Raw genomic sequence first — 27,854 nt, forward strand, 5'->3', positions numbered from 1 at the left:
GTTGTGTAACCGAGAATGTCACTACTTAGCTCCCGTTTGTGCGAGCGTTTCATTTCGCTGTGGTTTTTGGTGTCTTGTAGTGGCATGACGACTTTCTTTGCTTTTGTCTGTAGTTTGGCGTAATGAGATGCTTCGCTTGTGTTCAATGTGACGCAAGCCGAATTCAGTCGCTTAATGTGAAATACTGGGTAGTGACTTAAATCCAACTGAAATTGTATGATTCGATATGATATACCAGTGTTTCTATATATTAATTGCTGTATTATTTTGTGTAAGAATAATTTTCTTCTCTTTCTTCAATAACTTGGTCACGGACGAATCGGCGTGCAGTCCTCGCCAAGGGGAATAACCCGCGGATGAAATGAACAGAAGGCCGCGGAAGAGGAAAATAGAAGGCAAGAGAAGAAGCTACAGCCACCCATCGTACACGTCCAAGCTTTCCTGGCGAACCCCTTCCATCTCCCCCCTGACCCCCAAGAGCTTCACCTTTGCGTCCTTCTCGCGGCTCCAGGCGGCGAGGAAGTCCTGCACGCGGGCCAGCGTCTCGTCGTCGTCGCGCATGAGCAGGGCCAGCGCGTCGTAGCCGCCGGCGCCGGGCACCACGCCGCCGTAGACGCCGTCGAGGGCGCTGATGGCGTCGAGGAGCTCCATCTGCGAGTCGGGCTCGATGGGCACGTCGCTCTCGCGGCCCATCTGGCGCTCGCGGACCTGGCGGAGCTTGTCGGGGAGCTGGTCGGCGGCGCCGGCCTTGAGGGCGGCGGCCAGGGCCTCGTTGCGCGCCTGGAGGTCGTTCCAGAGGGCTGTCGAGTGCTGCTCGTCCTGGGCGCGCCAGGAGAGGACCTTCACCATGCCGACGGTCTGGCTGCCGCAGTCGACGTCGCACATGCGCAGGACGACGCCCGGGGGAAGGCTGACGCCGTCGTCTTGCACTTCCACATCCCACTGCTCGCCGTCGACGACTGCGAGGAGCTTGTCGCTGAAGCCGGGGGCGCCGGGCTCGGGCAGCACGTTCAGGATGCTGGGGGAAAACCTGCGGTAGGTGCAGGACCCGTACACGGCGGCCGCGACATCGAAGCCCGAGCCGACCTTGCCCTGGGCGGCGCAGTGCGCCGCCTGGGCGAGGTTGTGAAGCGTCTTCTTGCCCTGCTTAGAGGAGAGGTCAAAGACGGTGGAGGGCAGGTAGTGGGTGAGCAAGGAGGCGGTTAGGGAGGTGACGAGAGCGGCCGAGGAGCCGAGGCCCGTCTTGTTGGCGCCCTGAAGGGTGACGGGGAACTTGGCGAAGCGGCCAGACGAGGACGCGTGAGAGTGGGAATAGTAGTCATTGTCGGCAAGGATGATGAGGCGTGAAGACTTGATGACGCTGTGGGAGCGCGTGGAGGACACGAGGGCGTCGATGTAGGTCAGGGCGTAGCTCAGCGTGGTCTCGACGAAAGGGTTGGCCGAGATGGTGGGACCGCTGAGATGAGGAACCAAGACACGGCAAGTGTCAGCAAAAGCACGCTGTTTTGTCTCAAAGAGGAGGGAAACAAGGAAAGCATTTCGAAGAATGCGTGCCTTGAGGGAAGAGGCAAGAAAACTCGCGTAGATTGAATTGAGAGACCTTGTCTCATTGCGGGGGAAGGGAAAATCAACGCAGTGGAATTTCAAGGGTCTCTCTCTTTTTTCCCTCTCAGCTTGTCTCTTGTCCTCCCTAGACAAGTAGTATTCGGCTTGCAGGGACAAAGGGTTTCATTCTTTCAGAGCAGAAACAAACAGGGTCTTCGGTGCTTCCATCTGCGCCCCGTCTCCCACCCTCTCAAACGCGGTGAAGCCAGACCAGCGATATAAATAGCAAAAAAAAGTTCCAAAACAACAAAATCAACAATAACAAACGCCGACAACTCTTTGGAAGACAAAAAGTACAACGAAGAAAGCTTCAACTTACACCTGCAGCTGAGTGACCTTGATCCCCCCCTTCTCCGGCGCAAGATGGTACCCGTACCGCCACTGCGCGTCCAGGAACTGCGGGCTGTCGACGACAATCTCCCTGAGCTCGACGCCCTCGGCGGCGGACTGGATCTCGCCCGCGACCACGTTGATGCGCGCGCTCAGGCCCAGCACGAGGCCCGTGTAGGCGCGGTCCAGGACGAGGTAGCCGCCGGCCAGGAGGACCTTGCCGGGGGCGGAGACGGCGACGGAGGCGTTTGCGGTGGGCATTTTTCTGTGTGAAGGATACCGATGTTGACTTGAGAGTAAAATAGAGATGCGTATGTGATAGTGGGAGTGCAATTGGCGAAGAATTGATGTACCTTATGGTATGGTATGTTGGTATAAGATATAAGATGAGGAGGCTCCAACGACTGAAGAGAGAGGTTGAAGCAAGGCTGACAAGCTGACAACAGGCAAAAGGAGAGCGCTCAATTGAACAGCACCAGAGGGTAAGAATTTTATAACCAAGTGGACGTAAGAGTTCAGATATGAAATAACAGTGGAAGAAGGTAGCTTGAGAGCCACTGTCCAGCCTCGTCTCTTGTTCGTCTTCGCAAAAGTCGAGTGTTGAGGCCAGTTGAGTGACCAACTTGCATCTTGGACGTCGGAAAGTGGAGCGGGGGGAGCTCGGTATGCGGGAAGGCTTCACAGTATAGCGTGCTACGAATGTACAGTGCACACACTGTCTTTATATCGGAGCAGTAGTCGTGATATGCTTCATTGCTACAACATCATCAAGATCACCATGGCACAATCGCTCTGTCTTCAGTAGGCATATACTTTCATAGATTTGCTGCCTTAATGCTTCCTCCTTTATGCCCGTCCCAGCTTCCTGATATAATACACGGTAGCAGAAAATCCAGACCAGTCCAGATGTGATGAAGGCACAATTCCCTCCTATCCTCTATGTACCTGACCGTCAAAACAATCCCAAATGAACACCCAAAATTCTGCTGCTACCGTTTTGGCCGTGGCTGTTGGCCTATGCCGAGTGGAGATTTGTCTATCAGCGGCTCTCAAGAGTCCGCAACCCATCCGTCCTTTCTTCCACCTCCCCCTAATCCAGTAACCAAAATGACTTCTTCTTTTGTATGTGCGAAATGCATTCATAGATCCATTGCCGCCCCCGTGAACGCCATGCCATCCTGTAGCCGCAGACAAAAGCCGTGTGCCGAACAGGATATAACAGATTGTAAAGAGACGAAGAAACACCACGCAGAGCCTCGAATATTAGGACGACACCCCGATAGAAACACCGTCCAACCTGCATGCCAAAGGGGTATCAAAACACGTCGAGGCTTGAAAAACACAACGAATATGGACAAGAAAAGAAAAATGAACAAATGAGAATAGAGCAAGAACAAATCGAGAAGATATCGCTTCGCAAGATGCCGGGAAAGAAAAGAAAAAAGCAGGGCGGGCGTAGAGGTTGGAACCAACCAATCACTCCAGGCTGGCCTCTTGACCTCCGCCGAGAAGCTCGAGAACCTTGTTAACCACGGCACTGGGATAGCCGCGAGTGAGCATCTCTCCCACCACTGCCTTTGCTTCGCCCCTCATCTCAACGGCGAGGAACGCCCGTGTCATGGCCTCGTACGTGCTGGGCTCGCGCTTCTCACGAGCCACGGCATCGTAAATCGCCCGAGCGTTCTCAATCTTCTTCTCCGCAGCCCAGCCATGGATCAGCGTGTTGGCAATGTAAGGCGTAAGTTCCACATGCCTGCTTCGCATTTCCGCCAGGATTGGCTGTGTCTCGGCAACTCGGTGGTTGGCCACCATGGCCTCAAACAGGGCCTGGTAGATGCTAGCGTTGACAGGAACCAGAGACTCTTCCACAACGGAGTCAAAGACCTTTCGCGCGCCCTCCATATCGTGCAGAACGCAGCCTCGAGCGTGGATGAGCGAAGCGTAGTGAACCGACTCGGGTCGCTGACCAGCCGCGCGCATCTCCTCCAGGACCTTCTCGGCAGCTTCAAGATCGACCACCTCCAAAGTAGCGTGAGTGTCGATCAGGAGCTTGTAAGTGTGAGAGGTCGGGGCGATGCCCTTGGACATCATGCGGTCGTAATAGGCAAGAACCTTGGACTTGTCTCGCTTTGTCGTCAGGAAGAACTGCATCATGCTGTTGTACGGCGCCGGCCTGGCCTTGTAGTTGGGCATGGACTCCATCTCGTCAAAGAGCTCTTCCGCAAACTTCTCGTCACTGACACGGCACAGCGCGTTGACAATGGTGCCGTATGTCACTGAAGTCGGCTTGATGCCCAGCGCTCTCATCTCGGCAAAGTAGAAGAGACAGTCGTCGATGCGGCGAGCCTTGCCCAGCTTACCAATCAGCGCATTGTACAAGAAAGAGCTGGGCTCGACACCCTCAGCCTTGGCGCGGAGGAAAATGCGAACGGCTTCCGAGGCTTCGTCAAACGTCTTGGTCGAATCCTTCAACGTGGTGATGTACAGTCCAAAGGTGTTGGCAGAAGGTGCGGCGCCCATTTCCAGCAGCTCTTGATGGTACTGCTCGGCTCGTCCACGGTTACCCAGCGTCAGGCAAGCACCGACCATTGCGTCCAGGATTGAAGACCAGCCATAACGCACAACCGCATTGTGAGCAATCGGAGGAACATCAGTGCGAGCCATAGCGAGAATATCTTGGCAGAGGTCCATCTTGCTCTCGCGAGCAGCGGCGGAAATCAGCTTCGCATACGTAATGTATCGGGGGTGTCGGCCAGCACGCCGCATGTTTCGAAATCGGTTGAGAGCTTCATTGAGGCGAGGACCCTTGCGACCGTGGCTGCCCTCCAGGTCATCGGCGATCAAAGAGGAACCCTTGAAGTCGGTGTTGTGGGCGTACGGGTCGTAGTTGTCTTCATAGCTGGAAACCGTGGGGGTAGACACATAGGGAGAGATGCTACGAGCCTGTGAGGGGATCGTTGACATCTGCGAGGCCATTTCGCGCGGATCGACGATGCCACGGGACTCCATATAGCGAGCAATGAAATCGGAACCTTCGTCAATCTCCTCAGCGAGCTGGGAGCGCGCTTTAGACTCGGAGGCTCTGATCCTCTGGAACATCATCTCCGACTGAGCCAAGCCCTCGACAACCTGACCGGAACCAATAAGGGAAACAGCATACATGGCAGTGGGCTCGATGAAGGCAGCCGTGGCGCGTATCTCGGGGCTTGAGAGTACGTGCCAGTACTTGGAAGCCGAAGCAACGTCACCGAGCCTCACGCTCATGGCCAGAAGAGCAATCGAAGGGTTAGCAAGGTCCTGGAGCTCCGCCGCCTGAATGTTGGCATAGGCCTCGAGCGCCGTGGCAGCGTCGTTGTTATCGGCAGCCACCGTGGCAATTTTTATCATGGCCTCATCTCGGGTGTTGGTGTTGAGGGATTGAGCCCACTGAAGCGCCTCCTGGAAGACGCCTCGCGCGATAAATCCCTTGACGAATCCAAGGTTAACCAGGGCATCCTTCATGTCGGTGACAGAGACGCCATATTCGTCCACGATCTTCTTGAAGAACTTCATTGCGCCTTCGATCTTGTCGGAGATGACATAGGCATTGATGACCGAAGCATACACCTGGGCGTCGAGTCGATCCTCAAGAGTCGAGCTTCCCGCATCGTGAGAGATGGCAAGGCTGCGGTACTCGTTGTAGCATTCCACAGCGCTGATGAGGTTTCCAGACTTGGCATACGCAGTGATCATGGTAGGGAAGACCTCGGCAGATGGTACAATCTCACTGAGCTCCATATGCTCATAAAATCGTAGCATGTCCGAGACTCGGCCTACCTGAGCACAGGCCGAAATCAGCTGTCGATACGTCTCGGCTGAATAGGAGATCATGCCTGCGTCATAGGACATGTCAAACAGCTTGACCGCCAAATCGAGACGCTCATCCTCGCACAGAATGGCGTGCTCCAGCTCGTGCGAGGCAAACATGAATTTGCCGGGCTCATCCATTCCGCCAAACCGCAGGCGCTTGTCCTCTAGAAGCGACTTCATTTCTGAGACTTCCAGAGAGCGCGTGGAGAGCAGGTTAACGAGGATGTTGTAAGTCTGACCATCGGGTGACACTCTGCGGCGCATCATGTCGGCGTAGACATCCAGAGCCTTGGAAACGACCTCGGTCCTCTGGGTAGGAAGATGAATTGCGGCCAGCAGCAGAGCATTGTAAGCACTGGCAATGGGCTGGACGCCCGTGGCCAGCATGGCCTCAAACACGGCCGGAATCTCCGCATACCGAGAAGCATCGGATAGCTTCACCAATTGGTCGGCATACGACTGAGACTGGGCCTCGATAGACGGCGAACCGGTGCGTCCGTCTTCAGCTGTGGCTTGCGATGTTTCGATCGCAGGTACAGGTGTGCGCGCACGAGACTGGGGGGCAGAGACAGACAGCCCTCTAGCGGCAGCTTCTTCAACAGCCGCTTGGAGGCTCCGCGCCTGGATCTCTTTTTCGAGTGCCGCGTCGATGTGTGCAAGCGCTGCCTCCTCCTCCGGAGTCATCAGATGTTGAGATTCCTCAACCTCATGAATGGTCTCGATCGCAGCAGCGCTCTGCTCGGCGGCCTCTGCGCTGGCCTCGACTCCATTTTCGCCAGCGAGAACTGACGAAGCATTGGGCTTCCACTCAATGCGCTTGGGAAAGTCGAACTGTGTCCACTCCTTCTCCTCTTCTCCCCCAGCGGCCTGCTGCTTCTGCAGAGCCTCGAAGTAGGCATCTAAACCTCCATGGTTCGAGACATGGCGGTGGTCGACCGGGAGCCCGGACGATGATGCCTTTTCGTCCTTGAAGGCGGAATAGAGAGGGAAAGCCGAGGCTCGTGCGGACCGGTTCGAAAGTCGGCGAAAGACGGGGCGGTTCTGCGAGTTGAGAACGTGAGGATGAGTAGCAGCTACGACGGACTGCGCGTAGCCGTGTGCGGTAACCGATTTGGCGAATGTAGATCCTTGACGGATAAAATTCGAGTACAGCGAGGAGTAGATGGGCATTTAGAAGGCGGGAGGGTGTGACTATATGAGATGGACGTGTTAGTGGTCGAGTCGCATAACGAATTGCCCAAGACGACGATGATTCATGTTGTCGAACTGTCTCTGGCACTGCAAGATGACATGTCCCGACGACAAGCTCCCGTACAGAGCAGCAAGCCATGCAGCTTTGGATATATCGCCGTTGCGCGCACGAGAAGGCAAGCCTGGACGGAGGGCGAAATCGGGGCCGGACTTACGGGGAGGAAAAATATAGTGGGCGATTGCAGGTTCATTTGACAGCCGAGGAAGCCGTCAAACAAACGCGCTGTTGGAATAGAAAAGGGTGAAAAAAGAAAAGGAAGAATGGGAAGAAGAGAAAAGAAAAAGACCCTAAAGAATCGAGAACCGGAACGAAAAGAAAGGGACCGGCCTCGACTATCTTCTTTATTTTCTTCGTGTCGTTTGTGTGCGCTGGCTGGAGATAGAGGAAAAAAAGAGAGAGAAGAAATAGAGCCGGAAGAAAAATTGGCGGGGGCCCGTGCCGGCCTTATTGTCTCGGCCCAGACGCTGAAAGTGCCGTCCGGTGGCCTGGAGCAGGAGGAGGCCGCTAAGAGGGTACGGCGACAGCTAGGTACGTACAACTAAACAGCGGGTGGAGGCGTTGAAAGCCGCCTGGAAGGTGCTGCTGCAGGCGCTGTGCTGGGCTAAGGCGGACTAGCGCGCTCGAACTGGACACTCTGTTGACGACTTCGGGATCCAACCCATGGGTGGAATCGGAGAGGCTGCAGAGAGGCACGAGGATGACTCAGGCTGAATGACAAGCGGTCCGGATAGCAGCAGGTTTTTTTACTTTGTTTTGTTTGAACTGTGAGTGGTTTTTCTTCCATCTTTTGCTGCATGCTTGGTAATGCAGTCTCTCTTGAAGCGAATGCGAGGTGATGGCGCATTGCAGTACTTTCTGTGCTTGTACTTGGCCTGCAGATGCCGCTACTGCTGCAACTTCTTTACGAGTTCTCCTGCCTACCCACCTTGGCAGATGAAGAAATTCACAGTTGATATTATTAGACACGTATTCCCTCTCGTCTTGCCTGTAACCCCCAATCTCCTTTCATCTTAACTCATCTACTTCAGTCATAAAGTATAACTAAATTGGAGACGACGACGGCAAATAGCACCAGCTAGAACGCAGCGGAAGCCTTCATTTCCTAGCCGTATTCCTTCGTGTCATCGTCGCCATCGCGTGCGTCATAGGCAAAAACCGCCTACTAACATACATGTACTTTACATACAGTGCACGCATTCTTCTCGCATCCAAAAAAGTCTGGGGTTCGCAACCTCACACACGACACCTCGAAAGCCGAGCCGAGCCTTACCCAAAGCTGCCTCATCCCGCCCACTTTGAAGAAAAAAGAACCGAGAACCTGCAATTTCTTGTTCCTGTGCAAGGCGGCAAAGGCATGCGCGTCCCACCAGCAGACAAGTCGAGGGTGAGAAAAAGTGAAGATGAAAGCTGACGCTGCGCCTTGATTGGCCGCGGCGAGAACAAACCGGCTCCCATTCGCTGGAACTCCCTGTCCGAGCCGTGGGGATCCAAGGGAGAAGCCGGAACCATCGGCGGTCCCTGGAGATGCTCCTAGGCCTCTAGGGTCCGTTGCTGAAGGCGCGAGATGGGCCCTCGAATTGCTCCAGTAGGCCGAGAGGCTGAAGCCCCTTCAGCCCGGACGGCTTACCTGTGTCTCCGTCCGAGGCAGCTTGTGGCTCAGGCTTTCATCATGGAGTCGCATTGCCAGCACGGATATCTGCAAAGGATTAGCTCAGCGTTCGCCCTGTCTGCACATAATACAGAACAGAAGGTCTCTGATATCATCACTGGCCTCGATATGCAGGCTTCTGACACCCAAGATTCAAGCAACACGGATGCTTTAATCCCTCAGCCGCAATCCTAACGGAAACGCAGCGGTATTACGTGGGTTGCGACCTCCAGAATGTGCAAGATAGTCCTCTTCATGCGCGTCGCAATAAGACACGCAAGGCATGTAGTAGCCGTGATAGGCAACCCGCGACAGTTGCGCACACGGGCTGCGACGCTCCCTATATCAATCAGTATTAGTCTCCGGATGTCGAGGCACGGATAGCTGTCCCGAGAATGCAGAGACGCAGTGTCGGACAACTCCAAGGGCCCGACACCAGCGGTTTGTGGGTGTGCTGTGTTAGCACGATGGCGGTTCATTCCCCCGTTACGAGAGTCGGGGCATCATCTATCATCATAGTATTACCGCTACAAGGAAATTATCTACGGTAAGGTAGGAACTGCTTCGTATGTCTGTTAGACGCGATGCGCAACATGATTCTCACACAATCAAGTAACAAGCTGCGTCTTCGCCCCCGATTTGTGCCACTCCGACCCCCTTCTTCCATCAGTGGCGATACTTATAGGCAACGCCTCATTTCATTTCTATTCTGTCATACAGCCACCGGCTCAGATCCCCATCCCCACAGTCCAACACGTTTCTAGAAGGAGGCTTTTCGCCATGGCAACTTTTAGTTTCCCTCACGGCCACAAACCCTAAACTGAATCCCGTCCCAAAGCTTGGGTCCCGTTCAAGGTCCTTTGCGATCCTTCTGTGCGCCAAAAATTGAGCTCCGTCACATGGCCGGGGCCTCGACGAAAATGTCCCGGTCAGCACCCGTACAGTACAGATTCGCGGCTGAATTGCACACGGCTCGGATGCCACGGACAAAGAACGTGGATCTCCGAGCTGCTCGGCATATTATCTGCGTCCCGGCTAACCGCTCCGTCGATAAGCTGTGTTATATCCGTGAGCTCTAAGAGCACAGAGGACAGTTTTCAAGATAAGTCAGTCATATTGAAGTTTCACCTTTGTCGACGAGATGTCAAGATTGTCACAAACGTTTGATGCGAGTATATGTGCTTCGTAGTTTCGTGCCATAATTCATCAGCACCAGGCCCGCTCTCTCTTCTTTCTAAGTGTCGAGAAATACGGTGCCATCGAATCGTAAACTGGCGTTCTCAAGTTTGGTTCGCAGACCCTGCTTGACCAGCCGCTCGGTGTTTTCCTCTACACTCTCTTCCAGTTGCTCCAACGTCTCCTTTACCTCCTCTTGCAATTCTTCTATTGCTTTTTCGGCATCTTTCTCAACTTCTTTCAGCATTTCTTCGCACTCAATTTTCATGTCCAGTGTGCGATCTTCAATCTGCTCGTGTATCTCATCCAGCATCTCCGTTCTCTCTTCTGTGCCGAAGCGACAAGGGCTGTAGTTGCACTGTATCGCATCCAACACGTTGCTTTCCAGTTGCTCAAAGCGGTTTTCCATACCGTCTAATCGGCTGTTTAATTGACCAAAGCGACCTTCCATGCCGTCTAATCGGCCTTCCATGCTGTTTAAGCGGCCTTCCATGCTGTCTAACCGAGTTTCCATTCGGCCGATGCTGGTGCACATGGACTCGAGAAGCAAAAGCATGCGTTCATGAGGTGCAGGAGAGCGCGGCTCGCTAGGACTGGAATCTTTGCGCTGGCGCTTATCTAGAGTCCCCTTGGTTAGGCGTTGAAAAATGCACAAACGTCTGGAGACATTGAACCAAACTGTAATTCTACTTACGAGACGCTTGACCACTTGTCGATGCAGTATATTCAGGCAGAAATTCTTCGCTTGCTTCTTCTGGCTCTCCTGCCTTGGCGACAGCCGCATCGACATTGACGATCTTGCCTCCCCTGCCACTGTATAAGGAGGCAATGTTGGCACATCTCGCATTCGTGCGCGGTCGATCCGTAGCAACAGAGAAAAGATGGACAATCCGCTCCAAAGAGGATATTAACGGTGTAGTCACGATGGAGTTATTCAACTGAATGGTGAAATCGGTGACTTCGGCCAAAGAGTGCATTAAACCAAACAGGCCTTTGGTCTGCGGCTTACACTGCATAATATGCTCTCCTGGTACGATCAGAGAGGGTGGCTGTGTCAAAGAAAATCGAAGAGAGGAGAAAGGGGCAAGCGAGTCAACGTTTGAGTTCAACGTCACAGTCCGAATTTTCTCAGGATATATAAACAAGTAGATAGTTTGAATGTTGTTGCCTTTGTTGCCTTTCTTGCCCTTGAAACGGACGTCGCAGTACAGCTTGAAAATCGCCGTGTTGGTCGAAACATCCGCGTAGACATCAAGATTGACGTTGTCGCTGTGTTGCGCTCGGTCGTTCACATCCCTCCACGTCACTATATTTTTCAAGCAGGAGATATCGACCTCGGAAGCTTCCATCTGTCTTCCTGGACTGGCGGAGATTATGGCATTGTCATCGCCAACATCGACGGCATTGAATGAGTCATGGGAAGGTTGAGCGTCATGAGACGAACGGTGATGATCGTTGCTCGGGCTGTCAAAGGTTAGTTCTCATACAAAGCAGTGGACGAGGTGAAGTGGGAGCATGGCAGTTGTAGGGGAAATGATACCAGTGAACAATTCCATCCACTTCACCACATGGCCGCCATCCCATAGACTAACCGCCAGTGTCAACGGAGATAGATAGGATCTACTCCCACAAGACCACTCCCACAGCACATAAGCCTGTTGACTATGTGAGGGAGAATTTTCAGGCCTTGCTTGACAAAGACAGCCAGTCTATAGGACTCCATGGAGTAAAGTGGTACCGCATACCCGGTTGGGTATGACAAGAATTGCTGCACTGGGAGGGGAAACAGTAAACAGTTCCATCCGCTCAACAACATGGCCGCCATCCCATAGACATCAGCGCCACTGTCAAACTGAAGTTGAGGAGCGTTATTGCTAGCGCTCGGCTCCAACCCATACAAGACCCCTTCCATTTCAACAGACTTTATGTACCCAGGCTAGGATACACAAGCGTGTTGAGTATGTGAAGGAGATTTTTCCGGTCTTGCTTGACAGAGACAATCAGTCTATGGAACTCCACTGAGTCGAGCGGTACCGCATACCCGGCTGGGTATGACAAGAACTGTTGTCCTGTGTGAGGCAATGGCGAAGGGGCGATCTGGGTTGAGAAGCGAAGGTATTCATCCGCTCAAACACATGGCCGCCATCCCATAGAGAGTGTCGCCTTGCTTGACGACAGCCAGTCTATAGAGACTGACCCGGGCGAAGAAAAAGGCTGAGTTGGTTCATCGTCGGGATCGGTGTATGGAAGGCGTGTCATCGTGTCGTCAAATAAACCCAGCGGGGGAACATGGGCTGAAAGATTGAAGCAACAATAGAACCAAAAAAGGAGATCGAAGCACACGCGTTAGTGCATGGCGCAACTTGGTGATGGGAGGGAAGTGTGGCGTTGAAACGCCAAACGGATATGAGTGGGTAGCGCGAAATGGGGATGGAAGAGGAGAAGGTGAGAAGGGGAAAGTCAGCAAGCGCTAGATATTAATGAACTGTTTTTGCGCTTGCTTTGGTCACGTGGCTCCAGGAAACGTCAGAGACGTAACGAGCCATTTCAGCCAATGAGAGAAGCACACAGGCTGCTTAGACAGCAACTAAAATTAGTGGAGCTTTTCCCGCATCGACCCGCAGCTTATCACCGATATCTAACCGCTCTATCGATTTTCTCTATCGATAAGCTTTTTCTCTAGGAAGCGAAAAAACCAATTGCACTTCGATGGGAAACGGGCCATTCAAAGCTCGACTTCCCGTCCCAAGGTAATTAATCGTCAACGCGACAAGGCCGCTCCCAACATGGCTGACGATGGAATGCTTATGAACTTTGAGCTGGGAGGTGGACCGCTCAAGCCGCAAGTCAAGTTCACAGGTGGAAACTGGAGAGATCGGAAGCGGGCGCAGAAGAGCGCAAAACTCGGCTCACGTCCAACAGCCGAGAAAGGAAGTCATGGTGACGACCAGCGATCCGCAAAGAGACAGAAATTGGATGGCCATGGACCTGGAAGACGCACCGAAGACGATTCAGAACACGGCGGAGATTACCCACGAAAGAAAACGGCAGACCATGGCCACGCCCCCGGGCAGAAGAAGGGCCCCGGACCGGGTCGCCAAGTCGTTTCTCGCCTATTCTCCTTCAACCCGGAGCAGAAGACGACGTTTGAAGACGAGACCGAGTGGAAGGAACCAGAGCCGACAAACGCGCCACTGCTGACAGTCGCTAATTTTGGATCATTGACAATATCCTCCCGACTCGTCGAGGCGCTCGCCAAGATGAACCTTGAACGCCCGACCGCAATTCAACAGAAAGTCATCCCACACATGCTGTCGAGCAGCTCAGATGCCTTTGTCCAGGCCGAGACGGGCTCTGGAAAAACATTTGCCTACCTTCTTCCCATATTGCACCGAGTTCTCCTCCTCAGCGGAAGCGGCGAGAAGCAGATTCACCGAGACTCGGGTATCTTCGCTATCATAGTTGCGCCGACACGTGAACTTGCCAAGCAGACACATACAGTGCTAGAGCAGCTAATCAGGCCGTTCCCATGGTTGGTTTCCACCGCCATCACTGGTGGAGAGTCCAAGAAGGCAGAGAAAGCCCGTCTGCGGAAGGGCGTCAACTTCTTGGTCGCAACCCCCGGACGATTGGCCGATCACATCGATAATACCAAGGCTCTCAACCTGGGCACTGTAAGATGGCTTATTCTTGACGAAGGAGACCGACTGATGGATCTGGGATTCGAAGAGGATCTGAAGAAAGCCATCAATGCTCTCAAACAAGTGCAACTGTCAAAAACGCTTTCTTCTGGAGTGTCTCTCGAGCCCCTCCCGGATCGAAGAGTCACCGTCCTGTGCTCTGCTACTATGAAGATGAACGTACAGAAGCTTGGCGAGATGAGTCTTGCTGACGCTACATTTTTGGCTGCCGAAAAGGGCGATGAGACCGTCTCTGAAAAGAAGGATGACCAAGCTGTTCACAAAGCTCCAGCGCAGTTGCACCAGTCGCATATCATTGTGCCTGCGAAGCTGAGGCTGGTCACGCTCATAGCCTACCTCAAGTCTGTGTTTTCTCGCCGTGGTCACACAATGAAGGCCATCATCTTCATGTCCTGTGCCGACACCGTCGACTTCCATTACGAACTTCTAAAGATCCCCGACAGCGGGGATGTACCTCCGCCAGCTTCCAAGGACGCAGAGAACACGTCCAAGACCGTTGCAAAGGCGGCATATATCACGTCTCCTGCAAGCCCCGAGGTGGTGCTGCACAGGATGCATGGTTCTCTTTCGCAGCCAGTTCGCACGGCGACCTTGCGATCATTCTCGGCTTGCAAGTCCCCCTCTCTCCTGATCACCACAGATGTCTCGTCTCGTGGTCTGGACATTCCTTCGGTTGATCTGGTCATTGAATATGACCCTGCCTTCAGCTTTGCCGATCACATCCATCGAATTGGACGAACAGCGCGAGCTGGAAGGTCTGGTGATGCAGTCATCTTCCTCCTTCCAGGCACAGAGGAGGGCTACATTGAGCTCCTCAAGGCCTCTGGATCACCGACGCCACTGTCATACGAGTCTGTACTGCAGAAGGGCTTTATGACGAAATTGGAGTTTCCCGTAGAAACAACGGCTAAGCCCGAAGATGGGAAGAACTATCACGAAAAGGCAGAAACTCTACAGCTTCACTTGGAACAACGACTTCTTATCGATCCTAAGCGACTTGAAATGGCGAGGAACGGATTCAAGTCTCACATCAGAGCATATGCGACACATACTCGAGAAGAGCGCGTTCACTTCGACATCACTGAGTTGCATCTGGGACACGTTGCGAAAGCCTATGGATTACGTGACCCGCCCGGAGGTATTGGAGCTGGTATAGATCGCAAGGCGCAGAAGGGGAACAAAGATTCAGGGAAGAGGACGGCCAAGGGGGCCAAGGGCGCCAAGAAGGATGAAGATAGTGACGAGGACAGTGATAGGCAGGAGCCCACGAAGCCGGCGAGGGCCATGCTCATGCGTAAGAGTAGGATGCTCATGAGTGGTGCTAGCGAGTTCAACATTGGGTAGCGATATTCTGGATCTTGTTGCTTCAAATAGAGTAGCCTCGGTACGAATCGTCAATACTACCACATAATGTCCGTGTTCGCGATCCAACATCAGGGGAAGTTTGACTCACTACACAAGAGACTTTGTACAAGGCATGAGCAGACGGGCTAGTATAAGGTACCTGTAGGATGGGTACGAGACACTATGGGAGATGAACATGCCCTCAGACAGCGTCCTTGCGTTTGATCCAGATATGGATCTCGTAAACAATTGGTATAGTTATTGACAAAGGGGATTCTCATATCAAGAGTCATCTCACCTCCTTGATAAAGACTCGAGATTGAAACATCGTGCTCGACCAACCTGCTTCTTTCAGATAAGGGTCTCCGGGTCAACGTCGGGCGGTAACCCAACAGCCGCCCGAGCGACTTCCGGCGGGGTGATAAGAAAAGATAAGGGTCCAACTGGAGTTTGCTGCCAATTTCTTTGTGACTCAACCGCAATATCGCATCGGCCGCCCCGCATCTTTTGGAACCTGATTCTTGCAAGCAAAACCTCCAAAGGCGTTAGGATCACGGACGATCGCGAGTGGTCTGCCCAAGATGGCGACAATCTACATCGACGAGGACATTGGCAAGGACGAGGTCACCCAGACCGGCACCGAAGAGTCGCCCTACAAGACGCTGCAATTCGCCTATCTCCAGCGTCCCGCCGAGGGCCAGTACCTGACCCGCAAGTCGCAGAACACCGAGGATGAGGCCGCCAAGGAGTGGAAGCCCGTTGCCAAGGCTGCCCTGAAGAAGGCGGTCAACTTCTTCGAGGTGCAGAAGAAGAAGGCGGCCAAGGAGCAGGAGCTGGTGGTCAGGCGCAAGAAGGAGGAAGAGGAGCGGGCCAAGGCTCTCGAGGCTGCCAAGGCGATTGTCATCACTGAGGACCCCAGCCTGCCTGCTGCTGTCCGAATTGGACTGGACGAGGTTGGCGATCACATCAAGCTGCGCAAGGTGGACGACCCTGAGAGCAAGGGCACTCGCGTGCGCGTCTTTGGTCGCGTGCACCGTGAGCGCAAGCAGAAGGATGTCATGTTCGTCACCCTGAGAGACGGCTATGGCTTCATGCAGGTGGTCATTTCCGGCCAGCTGGCAAAGACCTACGATGCCGTGACTCTCACCCGTGAGACGTCGATGGAGATCCTGGGAGAGATGCGCGAAGTCCCCGCCGGTGCCCGAGCTCCCCTCAACCGCGAGTTGCACGCCGACTTCTTCAAGATCCCCAAGCACTGGAAGGCACCCGGCGGCGACGATGCTATTACCAACCGAGTCCAGGCGGATGCCGAGCAGGCCATGCTTCTCGACCAGCGACACCTTACACTTCGTGGCGAAGTCGCCTCAGGCGTCATGATTGTCCGCGACGCCGTCGAGTACGCCTTCAACCAGGCCTACAAGGAGCTGAGATTCCGCAAAGTCAGCCCTCCTGCCCTCGTCCAGACTCAGGTCGAAGGCGGTGCGACTCTGTTCAAGTTCGACTACTATGGCGAGGATGCCTACCTCACACAGTCTTCTCAACTGTACCTGGAGACGTGCTTGCCCTCAATGGGCCACGTTTACTGTATCGAGAAGTCTTTCCGAGCCGAAAAGTCCCTGACCCGACGACACTTGTCCGAGTTCACCCATGTCGAGGCTGAGCTTGACTTCATCACCTTTGACGACCTGTTGTCCCACATTGAGCACATCATGTGCCGCGTGCTCGAACTGGTCATGGCGGACCCTGTCATTGCCGAGAAGATCAAGGCCATGAACCCTGAGTTCAAGCTCCCGGAGCGGCCGTTTATGCGAATGAAGTACTCGGAGGCCATTGACTGGCTTGTCGAGCATGACATTCCCAACGAGGAGGGCAAGCCCCATGCCTTCGGAGACGACATCGCCGAGGCTGCGGAGCGTCGTATGACGGACATTATCAACAAGCCCATCTTCTTGACCCATTTCCCGGCTGAGATCAAGTCATTCTACATGTCGAAAGACAAGACTGATCCTCGCGTTACCGAGAGTGTTGACTGCCTGATGCCTGGTGTCGGCGAAATTGTCGGTGGATCGATGAGAATGGACGACTACGACGAGTTGATGGCCGCGTACAAGCGCGAGGGCATTGACCCTGAGGCCTACTACTGGTACACTGACCAGCGAAAGTAAGTTACTACACGCTGCAGTTCCGTTCAGAGTTTTGCAAAGTTGATTGGCTAACGTATTCCCCCCCTTTAGGTATGGAAGCTCTCCTCACGGAGGCTACGGCCTGGGCCTGGAGCGATTCCTTGCCTGGCTTTGCAAGCAGCACACCGTTAGAGATTGCTGCCTGTATCCCCGTTACATGCACCGTTGCAAGCCTTAGAAGCTAAATCGAGACTTAGACGATCTGTTTACTGGTGGTTGATGAGGATACATGAATGAAAAGACGAACTGAGCGTTTGGACCAACGACCACGAGACCCCAGTCTACGATGTGAATGGACATGTGAATGCGCAGATGAAGAAAGCGATGCTTGTGATATTGCCACTCGATAGCTTAGGTTGAATTGGGCCCTATGCGGCTTGCCAATGAAGTCCTTCTCAAGTGACTGCCCTGATGATCGTGCCGTAGATGGGAATCTGCGAAACACACATGCAGGACAATGTGGATTCAGTCCGATTGTGATTGTAAATCAGGATCCATCACATGCCAAATAAACAAACCATGAAGTGTAAGAATGTCAGATGATATGATCTTAGCTGGGATAGATCGTTGGGGCGACGTTTAACTAGGTATCTGATAGTGTGGTAGCTCAGTTGACGATACTGTATGCAGAAACGTCGCCACATTCACATGCAGATGCGAATCATCCTTCACATGCCATTCAGAGCAATTGAATTGACTCTTCTTAATGGCTGTTGTTATCAGATCGTCTCTTTCTTGAGAAGCAAATAACAAATATGGCTTGAAGAAAAGGGAGAACAATTACAGCTTCTTGTACAAGTCCACCTGAGCTGCAAACAACTGCAAGCACAGCATATATCTCAAAAGACCCCTGATATTCTACGAATTCTATCAACTTAGGCATCGCCAAATAAACAACCGTTCCATTAATACAGCCTTCGTTCTTAACCTAGGCACGATTTCCAGGCACCCCAACAAACGGACCCCCAATCTCACGCATCCAATAAGCAACCATCGACATGACCCCTAAATCTTGATGGCAGGCACACTAAAACGTCATGAAAGAAGCAGATCGTACGTAAAAGCCCATGGAAGGCAAGAAGGATCGTTTCTTGCACGTTGCCTTGACGTCATCCGCCACGATGCCGATCACCAGCATTGTGTAAGCTCAAGGGGATGAAGATGTATTTATATCTGGCGACCCCTTTCATTCTCGAAGCTTTTGCTTTCGAACTGTTACATTTCAACTCAAAGAAGATAAAAGCATCATCTCACAAATCTTCAGTCACACTATCAATCACACATCAACAACAACTACCTACACAACAACTCAACAACACAACATGTCTTCAAACGACAACACCCAAAAGGCCAACTCTGGCAATGTCACCGACCAGGTGACCGGCACCGCGCAATTCGCCACAAGCGTCCTGGGCAACACAGTCGGCGGCCTGGGCCGCACTGTTGGAGGAGTCGCCGGCGCGGCAACCCGGGGCGTCGGAGACACAGTGTCGAGCGTCACCGGCGATGCTGGCCGGCCTGTGGGAGATGCCGTGGGCTCGATTGGGACGGGGCTCGAGGGCGGACTGAACAGTGTCTCTAAGGGGGTGGAGGATGCCGGGCAGTGGAAGAAGCAGTAAGGAAAGGGGGAGACAAAGGCTTGCAAGCCCAACTGTATTATTATAATGAGTCTTGTCACGAATTTGATCAAACTATTTCATTGTCATATCATGTATTGTCTCTGCTTGTGATGTTGGCATCAAAGCCTGTAAAACCTGTAAAACCTATCGCACACAATCACTTGTTACCAGCTGACAGGAAAAATATCCCCGACTACATCGCACCGTAACACACACAAGTCTCCTGTGCCTTTCCATGCCACCATTGCGAAAATTCCTCCCATAATGCCACCCTTTCAATCTCAGCTCGACCCCGGGTCTTTACACCACGAGGAAAGATGAACGCTATCCCAGTAAAACTGTATGCCGTCTGTGACCCCGTTTAAGCCGGTAAATGTCTGCTTAGACCTGCTCAGCGCCCCAGCCGACTTCAGCCTCTCGCATGTTGCTCGGAGGTTCGATCGAGGGGATGAACTCAAGGGCGACGTAGCTGAGACCGATGATGCCAACAGCGCCACCGGCAATGTTGCTAATAAGACGGCCGCCGAGGAGAAGGCCTCCAATAAGGATATAGACTGTGCAATGTTGTCAGGATGTCCGTTCAGATCAAGCCGATAAGAGGGAGTTCGAAACGTACAGATACCACGGCCGATGAAGGAGAAGAGGAAGTTGGCGTATCTCGAAACCTGAGGGGGGATTTGGAACTCTGCGAATTGTTAGTAAAACATAGATTCAACGAGGACCTAGCCAAAGAAGGCTCATACCTAGCAGGGCAATAGCAAGACCAAAGACAATCATGTAGATGCCGAGGATAAGGTTCTGGCTATAGCGAAATAGCAGTCAGCTCCATCGGTCGTGATCTAAGGTAACCCCGCAAGACAAGCTTCAGCATCGCCTTTAGTCGCACCCAGCGAGCCAGCTGCGAGATCACACATCTCTTCCGAGAGAGAGGGAAACCTACAAACCAACGGGGAAGATGTGGAAAACGCCTCCCAAAACTGTGATACCGGCCACGGCCAGGTTAACAATGCGGCTACAGCGCACCGAGGCGCAACTGTTAGCAAAGATAGCTCATCTGATTCGCGCAAATGACGCCCATGAGCCAGCAGCATACAAGATATCGGAGAGTTCCATAGCTTCGAATTGAGTGGGTAAAATCATAAAGCGACCTTGGGATCGGTATTGGTGAAGACGGAGGTTGTCGCAGATGCGTGGATTTCGAGTCTCGCGGAAGAGGGATCGTCGCACACGCGCTCTAGGTGACAGCTCTAGCTGGAAACTGAGGTGGAGCGAAAAAGGTTCGAGAATAGTAGGTTCGAGAATAGTAGGAGACGTCAGTTTATTCGCGTGTCAAGGGAGATGGATCACCAGGTCCGGGTCGGTGAGGTGGAAGCTTGCGCAATGCTTCTGAAAACAGCTATCCAAGAAGTACAGGTAATAGCAAGCAGATGTCCTTGATGAGAGGCACGAGGCTGTGGCTGTGCGGTGACGTATTGCCGGGCGCCGCGAAAACCTCGTGGGAACTTCGGCTATTCGTCGCTGCTCGAGCTATCAAGGTACCGGGGTACGTACCCGATATCCGAGTTCGAGCCTCAAGAAAGGTAAGGTAGAGGCAGCTGCAAGTGCCCAACAACTGGAAGGAAGTTCTTGCCCAGTTCTACCGCTATCATGATTACTTGCCTCCGATATTGATCTTGACTTCACCAAGGAATGATATTCGGCTCTCTTCTCATCTTACACAAGTGTGAACTATCCTACTCTACAAGCTCAAACAACGGCAAAGATGCGGGATTACCAACGCTCAAAGGCTATTATTAGTTGGGCTGCAAGTGCAGAGTGACCGTGGGAACGATGCCGTTGATTGACGGAGTCATGGTGAAATCGGTTCATCAGGAAAAGAGGGGGACAGACGGATAACATACATGAGATGAAGCATTCGACCTTGAAGACCAGACATCGATTGGACACTCGCCCAGGAGGCTTATGCGAGTCAGAGCGTGTTGGTACACAACTGCCACCAAGTATCCAATCCCACTTCGATGCGTGGTGACGGGCTGTCATTGCCGGTGCTTCGAGCCGAGCAGATGATCTATCATACTGCCATTACAAGGCGCATACTCGGACGAAGTACGAAGTACAACTCCTCGGACCAGCTCCGTCTACCACCAAGACTCATGTCAGCTCGTCCCAACTCACACATATACAGGCAGAGGCGTGGTCGCAACCGAAGGAATATGGGCGATTTCGGCGACGCAGACGTTCCAATCATGCTCCGGGAAAAGTCAGTTTGATTTCACCACAGTGGTCCAGATGGCTCTCACGCACGGTCTGCAACGGCTCTAACACACACGAGGAGTCCACTCCACATGATATTGGCAGCAGAGAGGAAGTAAGTCCCTCCAGAGCAGAGGACGCCTGGTGGGAAATACTCAACTGAGACAGGCTAGGGGAGAAGGCCTGGTTGGAGTGGTGGCCAAAGGCACTAGCTCTCCGCAAAAAAGCAAACAAGGCGGCAGACGACAGGGGTTATGAGGGTCTACCTAGGATCAGCGACAGTCCTGTCGTCAAGACAGGAAAAGCAGGCGTGCTGCTATTCATCTACGCCATATCATCGGCGATTCGAGCAAGGGCAGTGCAAAAGTACACGAGCTCTTTCCCCCAGCCCTCGCCGTATGCGACCGGCCTCTGGAGGATTCCGCTCTCCCTGCAGCAGTGGATATAGTGTCCGTCTTGACCGAGCCGCTTACCTGGCCTATTCGAACTCTTATCACAAACGCTCTGCATGAAACTGCATGATCACGGTGGAGATGAGCTCGGGCAAACAGCCACGGATGGAAACTTCACAGCCGCACGGCATGGCGGTGAGTCTAGGATCCCAGGGGCACCTCTTCCCAAGACTCTGCTCGATGCTGGCTTCTGCCTTCTGAACGCAACCGAGCTGCTCGTGGGATGCATCTTGCCTGCTCCAGAACGACGGGCAGCATTACACGTGTCCGGAGACATCACGAATTGGCCCGGAACCAGTCAGAGCCGCTCTGTACCCGCGTGCTGATATGCCAATACCCCTCAACAAGTGCCTTATGCAGCTCCAACTCTTCCCAGCCACACATCGTACCATTCTGAGCGGGCGAGACAGAAAAAGCAAACAGAGAGGACGCAGCTACTGCTGCCAATCGACCGACCAAAGGACCGACCAGGATTGAGACCGGAGAGAAATGCGGTTGCCTCACCGGCGACCCTCCCCCCCGCGTCCACATGCTCCTTAATCGCTCCAATCCGACGTCCCCGGCATTAGTCGGTTTGCCCTCCGACCTATGTACGAGAGAAGCACACCTTGTGCTTTCCGTTAGCCGCCTGGGAAAGGCCTTTGAATAGGTGGTCTCATGCCTGTTGTTCCCATTTGGTACTAGGTGTGCTCTTCTGGGTGAGCCTTGTGGTGGAGGCGCTTCAATGCCTGTAATCTCCTCTTAGGCTTTTTAAAGCCGATCGTCTCCTGGGCAGATCAGTGGATACACCACGATGTGCTCTGGCTAGGGGGATCTAACAATTCAGCACGAAGCTAATATTCACGTCAGGAGATGCTGTGTACGGCAGCTCCCGCGGCACTAGAAACGGGGAGGAATCTGTCTCCCTCTGACCTCCACCGGCTAAGGAACGAGCCCAAGCAAGCTGACGGGTGCTTGCCATGATGGAAGGCAGGAATTGCATGCAACCGAAGTGCATGGCATCGACTATGCCATGCTATCATCTGCTGCACTGCTTGGTGGGTGGCACTAGGATGTGTGGATGATTCTGGGGAGAGTGGCGTGCATCTACGAAGCAAGGGGGGTACATGGACCAGCAAACGTGAGTGCTCCGCCAAGGCTGCATAAATTTCCTAAGAGATGGCATCTCTCTTGGTCCAGCGTACTCTGTACGGAGTATGGGGTCCGGAGAAATACGACAAGGTATGTCCAATGATATGTCCGATGTTCTTTGCGGCTGAGGAGCTTTGCGATCGCTAATCTCGGTCTTTGTGTACGAACCAAATTAGTGCGGCTCGGTGTCTAGCTTGGTGAAAGAACGACACAGGCTTCGAAGTGGTATTACAAGATGTCATGCCGTACGAGTGCGGACACGGGGCGCGGAGCACACCTCGTGTACGAGTTTGCTGGTACGGAGCACTTACAGACGCATCTCAAGTGTGCCATTACCCACAAGTACACACCCATGCAGGGTATGCTTTCCCTGGCCGTCGTTGTGGTGTTCTCCCAATCCATGTAAGCTGCACCTCACGCAGGAATCCAAGTTCTAGGCCCCCCTGCTACGAAGCACTACCGCGATTGCAAATACGGCACGGTTCGGTGCGCGTGTCAGCAAAATGGGAGGGAAAAGAAGAAGGGAGAGGCATTCAGCTCGAGACCTTTGCATCCCGAGGATGGAACAGGCTGGTGGACCAGGGTATCAAGTGCTGGTACCAGGACTTTTGCTTTCTTTACAACCATGAGCATCACCACCAGTCACTCCCCACCTCTGTCACCCAACGGGATATCGGACACGCACACGCCCCCCGATTCCAATTTATCTTAGTAAGAAGACGACCAAAGATAAAGACGGTATGAACATCGGGGAAGCGCCTCGACCAGGACTGCAGAAGCGAGCTCTAGACAGAGACAGGTTCACAGCAAGGAAGTCGAGGACAGGACCTAGACCACTCTCTGCATGCTGATCGTTTCAGCTGGATTGCCAAGGCAGCGGCCCTGTGACTTGTGCCACGTCAATCGGCCTGTGACAATGGGACTCGTGGCGTACATTAATTAAATGCATGGGCGAGACAGAGGCCGGCACATGCGTACGGAGTACGGAGTACTTGATCTATGTACTTGGTACGGCGGTAGAATGGCACAACCTTATGAACCGGTACGTGAGTTTAGGTATTTAAGAAGCTGGGATTCGGGCCTGAGGGTTGATATCCAGCCTCAAACTCTGGGTTTTGCAAGTTTACGTCCTTACACCATCGCAACGCTTCACGCTTCACAAGACGCTGGGTACTTTTACGTGTCACTTACACCACGATCAAGTCCTGCTTTACGACCTCCGTCGTCAAAACTCAGAATCATCAAGAACTACAGAGAACCACCTGCTGCCAAGATGTCTTCATCTGGCAGCGTCCCACTGACCCCCATCACCAGCGTCGACTCGGCCAACGCTCACTTCGACAAGGTGGTCCCCACTGCAGAGAAGAGTGCCTCTGCCTTTGGCTTCAGTAAAAGTCATTGGCAGGGGCTCGTCGCAACCGCTCACTCCATGTCACTCAGCCGTGATACACTTGATCTGGCCAGCCTAGCCAAGCACGGCCCCAAGATGCCCGATGACATGGAGGGCACCTCTGAGCTCGCGGGATATGCCAGATGGCATCTCGCAGAGGCCCCAAAGACGGCTCCTAGCAATGTGCTTCATCCCCTCCGCCTTGGCATGAAACGACGATGGGATCTTATGAAGCATGATCTCACAGAATGTGAGGTGTCGGATCGCAGCAGCTTTACATTCTCGGACAGCCAGTCCAATGGCCTTGCTATCATGTTTTTCGCTTGGTCCTATATTCTGAGTGTCTTCTTGCTTGAACAGCAGAGGACTTCCTTCGTCTACAAAAAAGCAACTGCTCCTCCTTCCACTGCGTCATCCGCAGACAACGAGTTCACGGTTGACCTCGGCGAGGCCAGCGATGAAGAATATCGCTGGTGGTCAGCCCTCCTTTCCCCGGGTCAAGGTTGGAAGGCTTCCCGCGCCAAGCAGCCGGTGTGGGCTATCAAGTACACGGGCAACGTCAAATTTTCCATCAAGAGCCCACGCACCGAGCCACTATCGCCTGATATCAAGCCCCCTTCCAGCAGGCAGGCAGCTGCCTTCCTTGCTCGATTTGCCGCCCTGTACAATCTGGAGGGCCAGGCAAGGCTGGCACTCGCAATGGCGTTGACCATTCCACTTCATGACAGAATGATGTCGACGATTCAACTGCCGAAGCCGCATCTTGTCAAGCTGGAAGACGCTCCTCCACCCTCTTCGCTCATCGACAAAGAGTTCCGCCTCTTATCATACTACATGGTTCTCAGCTCCAACCCTACCTTCATTGGCTCCGCTCTTTGGTCTGTTTTTTGGGAGCCCGCAATTGATTGCAACCTAGCCAGCTCTTGGTGTACCCCCATCATTGAAGAGATTCAACCTCTGATTGAGACTGGGGACCTTGAGACGCTCAGCCATGTGCTTGCTCTGCGAAGACCCAGCGTTGCCCCCCTGTGGTATGGCCTGCTTGCCTGTGGTACCACAGACACCGTCTTGGCTATTATCCCCTTCCTTGAGAAACTGTATACTCATGTGCCGACGAAGTTTATGCCGGAAGTTGCTGTTTGGACCGACTCCCCTCAGTCCTTCATGGATCTCCCTGGATCTGGCCCGTATGTGCAGGGAAACCAGGTCTCGCGAGCAGACTTGTGGCGGCTTCGCCATGAGTACTGGAACGCTTGGAAGGGCGGTATACACTTCCGCAATCTACCAAGCACTCCCTTCCGCCCATTTGGCGCTGTTGATGTCGAGGAAGTCGAGCTAATGTTGCGAGGCCATCTTCAGTGCCAGAGACATGAGTGGGTGTACTCAGGATTCACATGGACGACGCGTAGCCGAATCGAGCTGACCCATGAGCCTCGTGTGTTGACGACCTCTTGGAAGCAGTTCGAGGCCGATTCGCACATTTACACACCACCTCGCGGCGTGGGAGAGCCTGATCACAAGATGGATTACAGAGCATCCAAGAGAGCCGTTGGCGACATGTTCCGATGGGCTGCCACAGAGATGGATCCCTCGGGCAAACACATCTACTCTCATGCATGGGTCGAGATGGATGCACACCTCGCTATGGGTTCGGAAAAGAAGCACAAGCCAAAGGGGTCGGTGCGTTTATCGGAGCTGTCAATGGATAGGATCAAGGCGTGGGTCGTGAACTCTGGTAAGTGACTTGACCACTCCAGGAATTTACGGTATCTCGTCATCAAAGCTAACTTGACTTTCCCCGTCCAGAAGGAGACATTGAGCATATGTCTGATGTTGGCCAGGCGGCCTAGGCAGACGCTCCTACGGAAGGACTTCATTCTTTTCCTTTTGTTTTCATAACCAGAGCGTAAAGTCTTTTAGAGAAGTAGCGGCTAGGCGAACAGATACTACATGATACGGACCCCATTAGAAAAGGACTTGGCGGAAGCTGGTATGCTTCCTGGGTACAATAGGACTACTAGGTAGGACTACGCCTGGCAATAAGTTTGGAATAGCTCTTGTCCCAGATAGGTTGTTTATTACTCAGATAGACGCGCCCAATCCTTTGTTTATGAAAAATGTGCGAGCTTTGCATAAGTCAAAATGTTGGTAGACAGTCTTGATGGACTTACACAACCCGCCGGTCTAAGGAAATCGAGACACAAGAGAGGTCAACGTAAGCCATCCTTAACCGAAGGTACTGACTGCTCCATCTGAGCAAGGAGACAACAGAAAATACATCCAGAGCCGCTATCCGTGATTGACTGGTACTGGCGTGCCGTGTGTGAGTTGAGGGTATTCGAACCAAGGCATCTCCGCGCCTTGGAGGTGCTACCAGTACAGGAACAAGTACTCCGCTTTGGCGCTGCGAGGAAGGATGGGGCGAGCTAATGCAGGTCGCCGCACCTCGTGCCTGCCCGTGTGATCGGTGTGAAAGAGGCAAGAGCTTTGGAGTCTTGTTGGGGTCAAGGCAAGGGGAGGGTACCAGAGGTGGATCGTGGTTGTTGCCTCTTGACAGGTCTTGCCGCAATAACACGCCCCCCCCTTGTTCAGAAGTCGCGGGCCACACTTGCTTGCCGCAGCTGCGTGTTGTACGCAAGGGACAATGAGCGAAAACAGAAGCAACAGATCTCGTCGCTTTTGATTTTAGTGGCTTTTCAGGAGGCGTACAAGCAAAACCTGCGTGCTGGCACAGCCTGGCGTGATGGTGCCGCAATTCAAGCCGTGCTCTCCACTCATCTTCACAAGTTCAGTTTGGAACCGGAAGCTGATGTTTTACAGTACCTGAACGTGCCTGGCGTACTCCGTACCTGGTATGTACCAAGAATCGGAGGGAAAGGGCGACGGAGTGGATCTCCCGGCGCGGCAGAGGCCCAAGGTTCCGGCCCCACCCAAGACCAATGAGTGCCGGACTACTGTCGCTCCTGCCCCCAAAGCACTCTCCTCCTTGCCTTGGAGCATTCTTGCTGGCCAGCCGCACATGCCTGGCTGCTGTCCTTTCGCTGCTTGTCTCTGTTACCTGGTACCAGGTACTTGGTATTCCGAGGCTAACCAACACAGTGGTGAGGTGTCGCAGAGCGTGAGGTAAGTACTCGTACAGCTTGGCTAAGGTATCTTATGGCCGAGGTAAGGTGACACAAAAACTTGGCAGCGAAAGTCGGAAGGCACCATGGGGGCGGGGAGCGGAGCCCGATTACAATTGGGCGTCTTCGTTAAGGGAGCGAGGCTCGAGAAGGAGAGACATGGAGAGGAAGGCAAGAGCAAGAGAAAACGACAGACGATACATATTTTGGAGCAGGACAGGCAGGGCTCCTGCTTTATTTCGTGAGCCGCGTCTGAGACTCTGTTTCTCCTTTCTTTTTGCTTGCTCACGGGCACGACTTACATCAGACTCGTCCATTTAAGCCGACCTCTGCCATCGATTGCCATTCCCTTCTTCTTCAGACATCATTCTTGCGTCTTCTCTTTGTTCGAAGACGCCCATTTAATCACTCGAAACCTCAGAACTTCGTTAATATCTCCATCATCTTCCAGTATCATCATCACGATAATGGAAGCTTCTTCACCACAAGAGCAAGAGCAGCAGCAAAAGCAGCACCATGTTGGCCAAGGCTATCCTCCACAGCCGTTGCCGCCGATCCTGGAAGGGGCTGGCACCGGGCCCGAGCGCACCAAGAAGCGATCTCGTGAGAGTCTAAGCCCCGTTTGCGACAGCTCCAACAATGATCACGGTACGAAGAGGCGGCAGACTTCCGGTTCTCGCAACGACGCTGAGGCGGCCGATATGACTGCCAACATGACCTTCTGTGCGGCTGTGAAAAGATCTATCACTGGCATAATATTCGTCAACGAGAAGGCTGCCACGATTGCCGACTTGGCCGA

At 53.3% G+C, this 27,854-nt stretch overlaps 8 protein-coding genes across 8 annotated transcripts; 4 read left to right on the forward strand and 4 right to left on the reverse strand.

The window, feature by feature from the left end:
* Positions 1 to 406: 406 nt before the first annotated feature.
* BBK36DRAFT_1134011 (Phosphomevalonate kinase) lies at positions 407 to 2,412 on the reverse strand (the record flags this gene model as incomplete). Its single annotated transcript, XM_024892166.1, has 3 exons — positions 2,291 to 2,412; positions 1,925 to 2,199; positions 407 to 1,456 (listed from the first exon to the last, which is right to left on the reverse strand). Exons 2-3 carry the CDS (start codon positions 2,194 to 2,196, stop codon positions 409 to 411), a joined length of 1,320 nt encoding a protein of 439 aa, XP_024753974.1. The 5' UTR covers positions 2,197 to 2,199; positions 2,291 to 2,412.
* Positions 2,413 to 3,411: 999 nt separating this feature from the next.
* Positions 3,412 to 6,959, reverse strand: BBK36DRAFT_1175067 (hypothetical protein; the record flags this gene model as incomplete). The annotated part of the gene is made up of 1 exon (XM_024895949.1): positions 3,412 to 6,959. Exon 1 carries the CDS (start codon positions 6,952 to 6,954, stop codon positions 3,412 to 3,414), a length of 3,543 nt encoding a protein of 1,180 aa, XP_024753975.1. The 5' UTR covers positions 6,955 to 6,959.
* Positions 6,960 to 9,918: 2,959 nt separating this feature from the next.
* BBK36DRAFT_1175072 (hypothetical protein) lies at positions 9,919 to 12,119 on the reverse strand (the record flags this gene model as incomplete). The annotated part of the gene is made up of 4 exons (XM_024895950.1): positions 9,919 to 10,478; positions 10,555 to 11,340; positions 11,599 to 11,665; positions 12,054 to 12,119. The coding sequence occupies 4 exons, from the start codon at positions 12,117 to 12,119 to the stop codon at positions 9,919 to 9,921; spliced, it is 1,479 nt and encodes a 492-aa protein (XP_024753976.1).
* Positions 12,120 to 12,646: 527 nt separating this feature from the next.
* Positions 12,647 to 14,905, forward strand: BBK36DRAFT_1155451 (DEAD-domain-containing protein; the record flags this gene model as incomplete). The annotated part of the gene is made up of 1 exon (XM_024893830.1): positions 12,647 to 14,905. The coding sequence occupies one exon, from the start codon at positions 12,647 to 12,649 to the stop codon at positions 14,903 to 14,905; it is 2,259 nt and encodes a 752-aa protein (XP_024753977.1).
* A 478-nt stretch (positions 14,906 to 15,383) lies between these two features.
* BBK36DRAFT_1134013 (asparaginyl-tRNA synthetase) lies at positions 15,384 to 17,543 on the forward strand. Its single transcript, XM_024892167.1, has 4 exons — positions 15,384 to 17,066; positions 17,140 to 17,327; positions 17,386 to 17,432; positions 17,482 to 17,543. Exons 1-2 carry the CDS (start codon positions 15,487 to 15,489, stop codon positions 17,264 to 17,266), a joined length of 1,707 nt encoding a protein of 568 aa, XP_024753978.1. The 5' UTR covers positions 15,384 to 15,486; the 3' UTR covers positions 17,267 to 17,327; positions 17,386 to 17,432; positions 17,482 to 17,543.
* Positions 17,544 to 18,410: 867 nt separating this feature from the next.
* BBK36DRAFT_1107313 (hypothetical protein) lies at positions 18,411 to 18,707 on the forward strand (the record flags this gene model as incomplete). The annotated part of the gene is made up of 1 exon (XM_024889240.1): positions 18,411 to 18,707. One exon carries the CDS (start codon positions 18,411 to 18,413, stop codon positions 18,705 to 18,707), a length of 297 nt encoding a protein of 98 aa, XP_024753979.1.
* Positions 18,708 to 19,088: 381 nt separating this feature from the next.
* On the reverse strand, positions 19,089 to 19,820 carry BBK36DRAFT_526 (COPI associated; the record flags this gene model as incomplete). The annotated part of the gene is made up of 5 exons (XM_024898206.1): positions 19,089 to 19,261; positions 19,324 to 19,392; positions 19,451 to 19,509; positions 19,648 to 19,719; positions 19,801 to 19,820. 5 exons carry the CDS (start codon positions 19,818 to 19,820, stop codon positions 19,089 to 19,091), a joined length of 393 nt encoding a protein of 130 aa, XP_024753980.1.
* Positions 19,821 to 24,140: 4,320 nt separating this feature from the next.
* Positions 24,141 to 25,676, forward strand: BBK36DRAFT_1107189 (hypothetical protein; the record flags this gene model as incomplete). The annotated part of the gene is made up of 1 exon (XM_024889231.1): positions 24,141 to 25,676. One exon carries the CDS (start codon positions 24,141 to 24,143, stop codon positions 25,674 to 25,676), a length of 1,536 nt encoding a protein of 511 aa, XP_024753981.1.
* Positions 25,677 to 27,854: the final 2,178 nt, after the last annotated feature.

Source organism: Trichoderma citrinoviride (assembly GCF_003025115.1).
Source record: "Trichoderma citrinoviride strain TUCIM 6016 unplaced genomic scaffold BBK36scaffold_1, whole genome shotgun sequence".
Taxonomy (NCBI): Eukaryota; Fungi; Ascomycota; class Sordariomycetes; order Hypocreales; family Hypocreaceae; genus Trichoderma; species Trichoderma citrinoviride.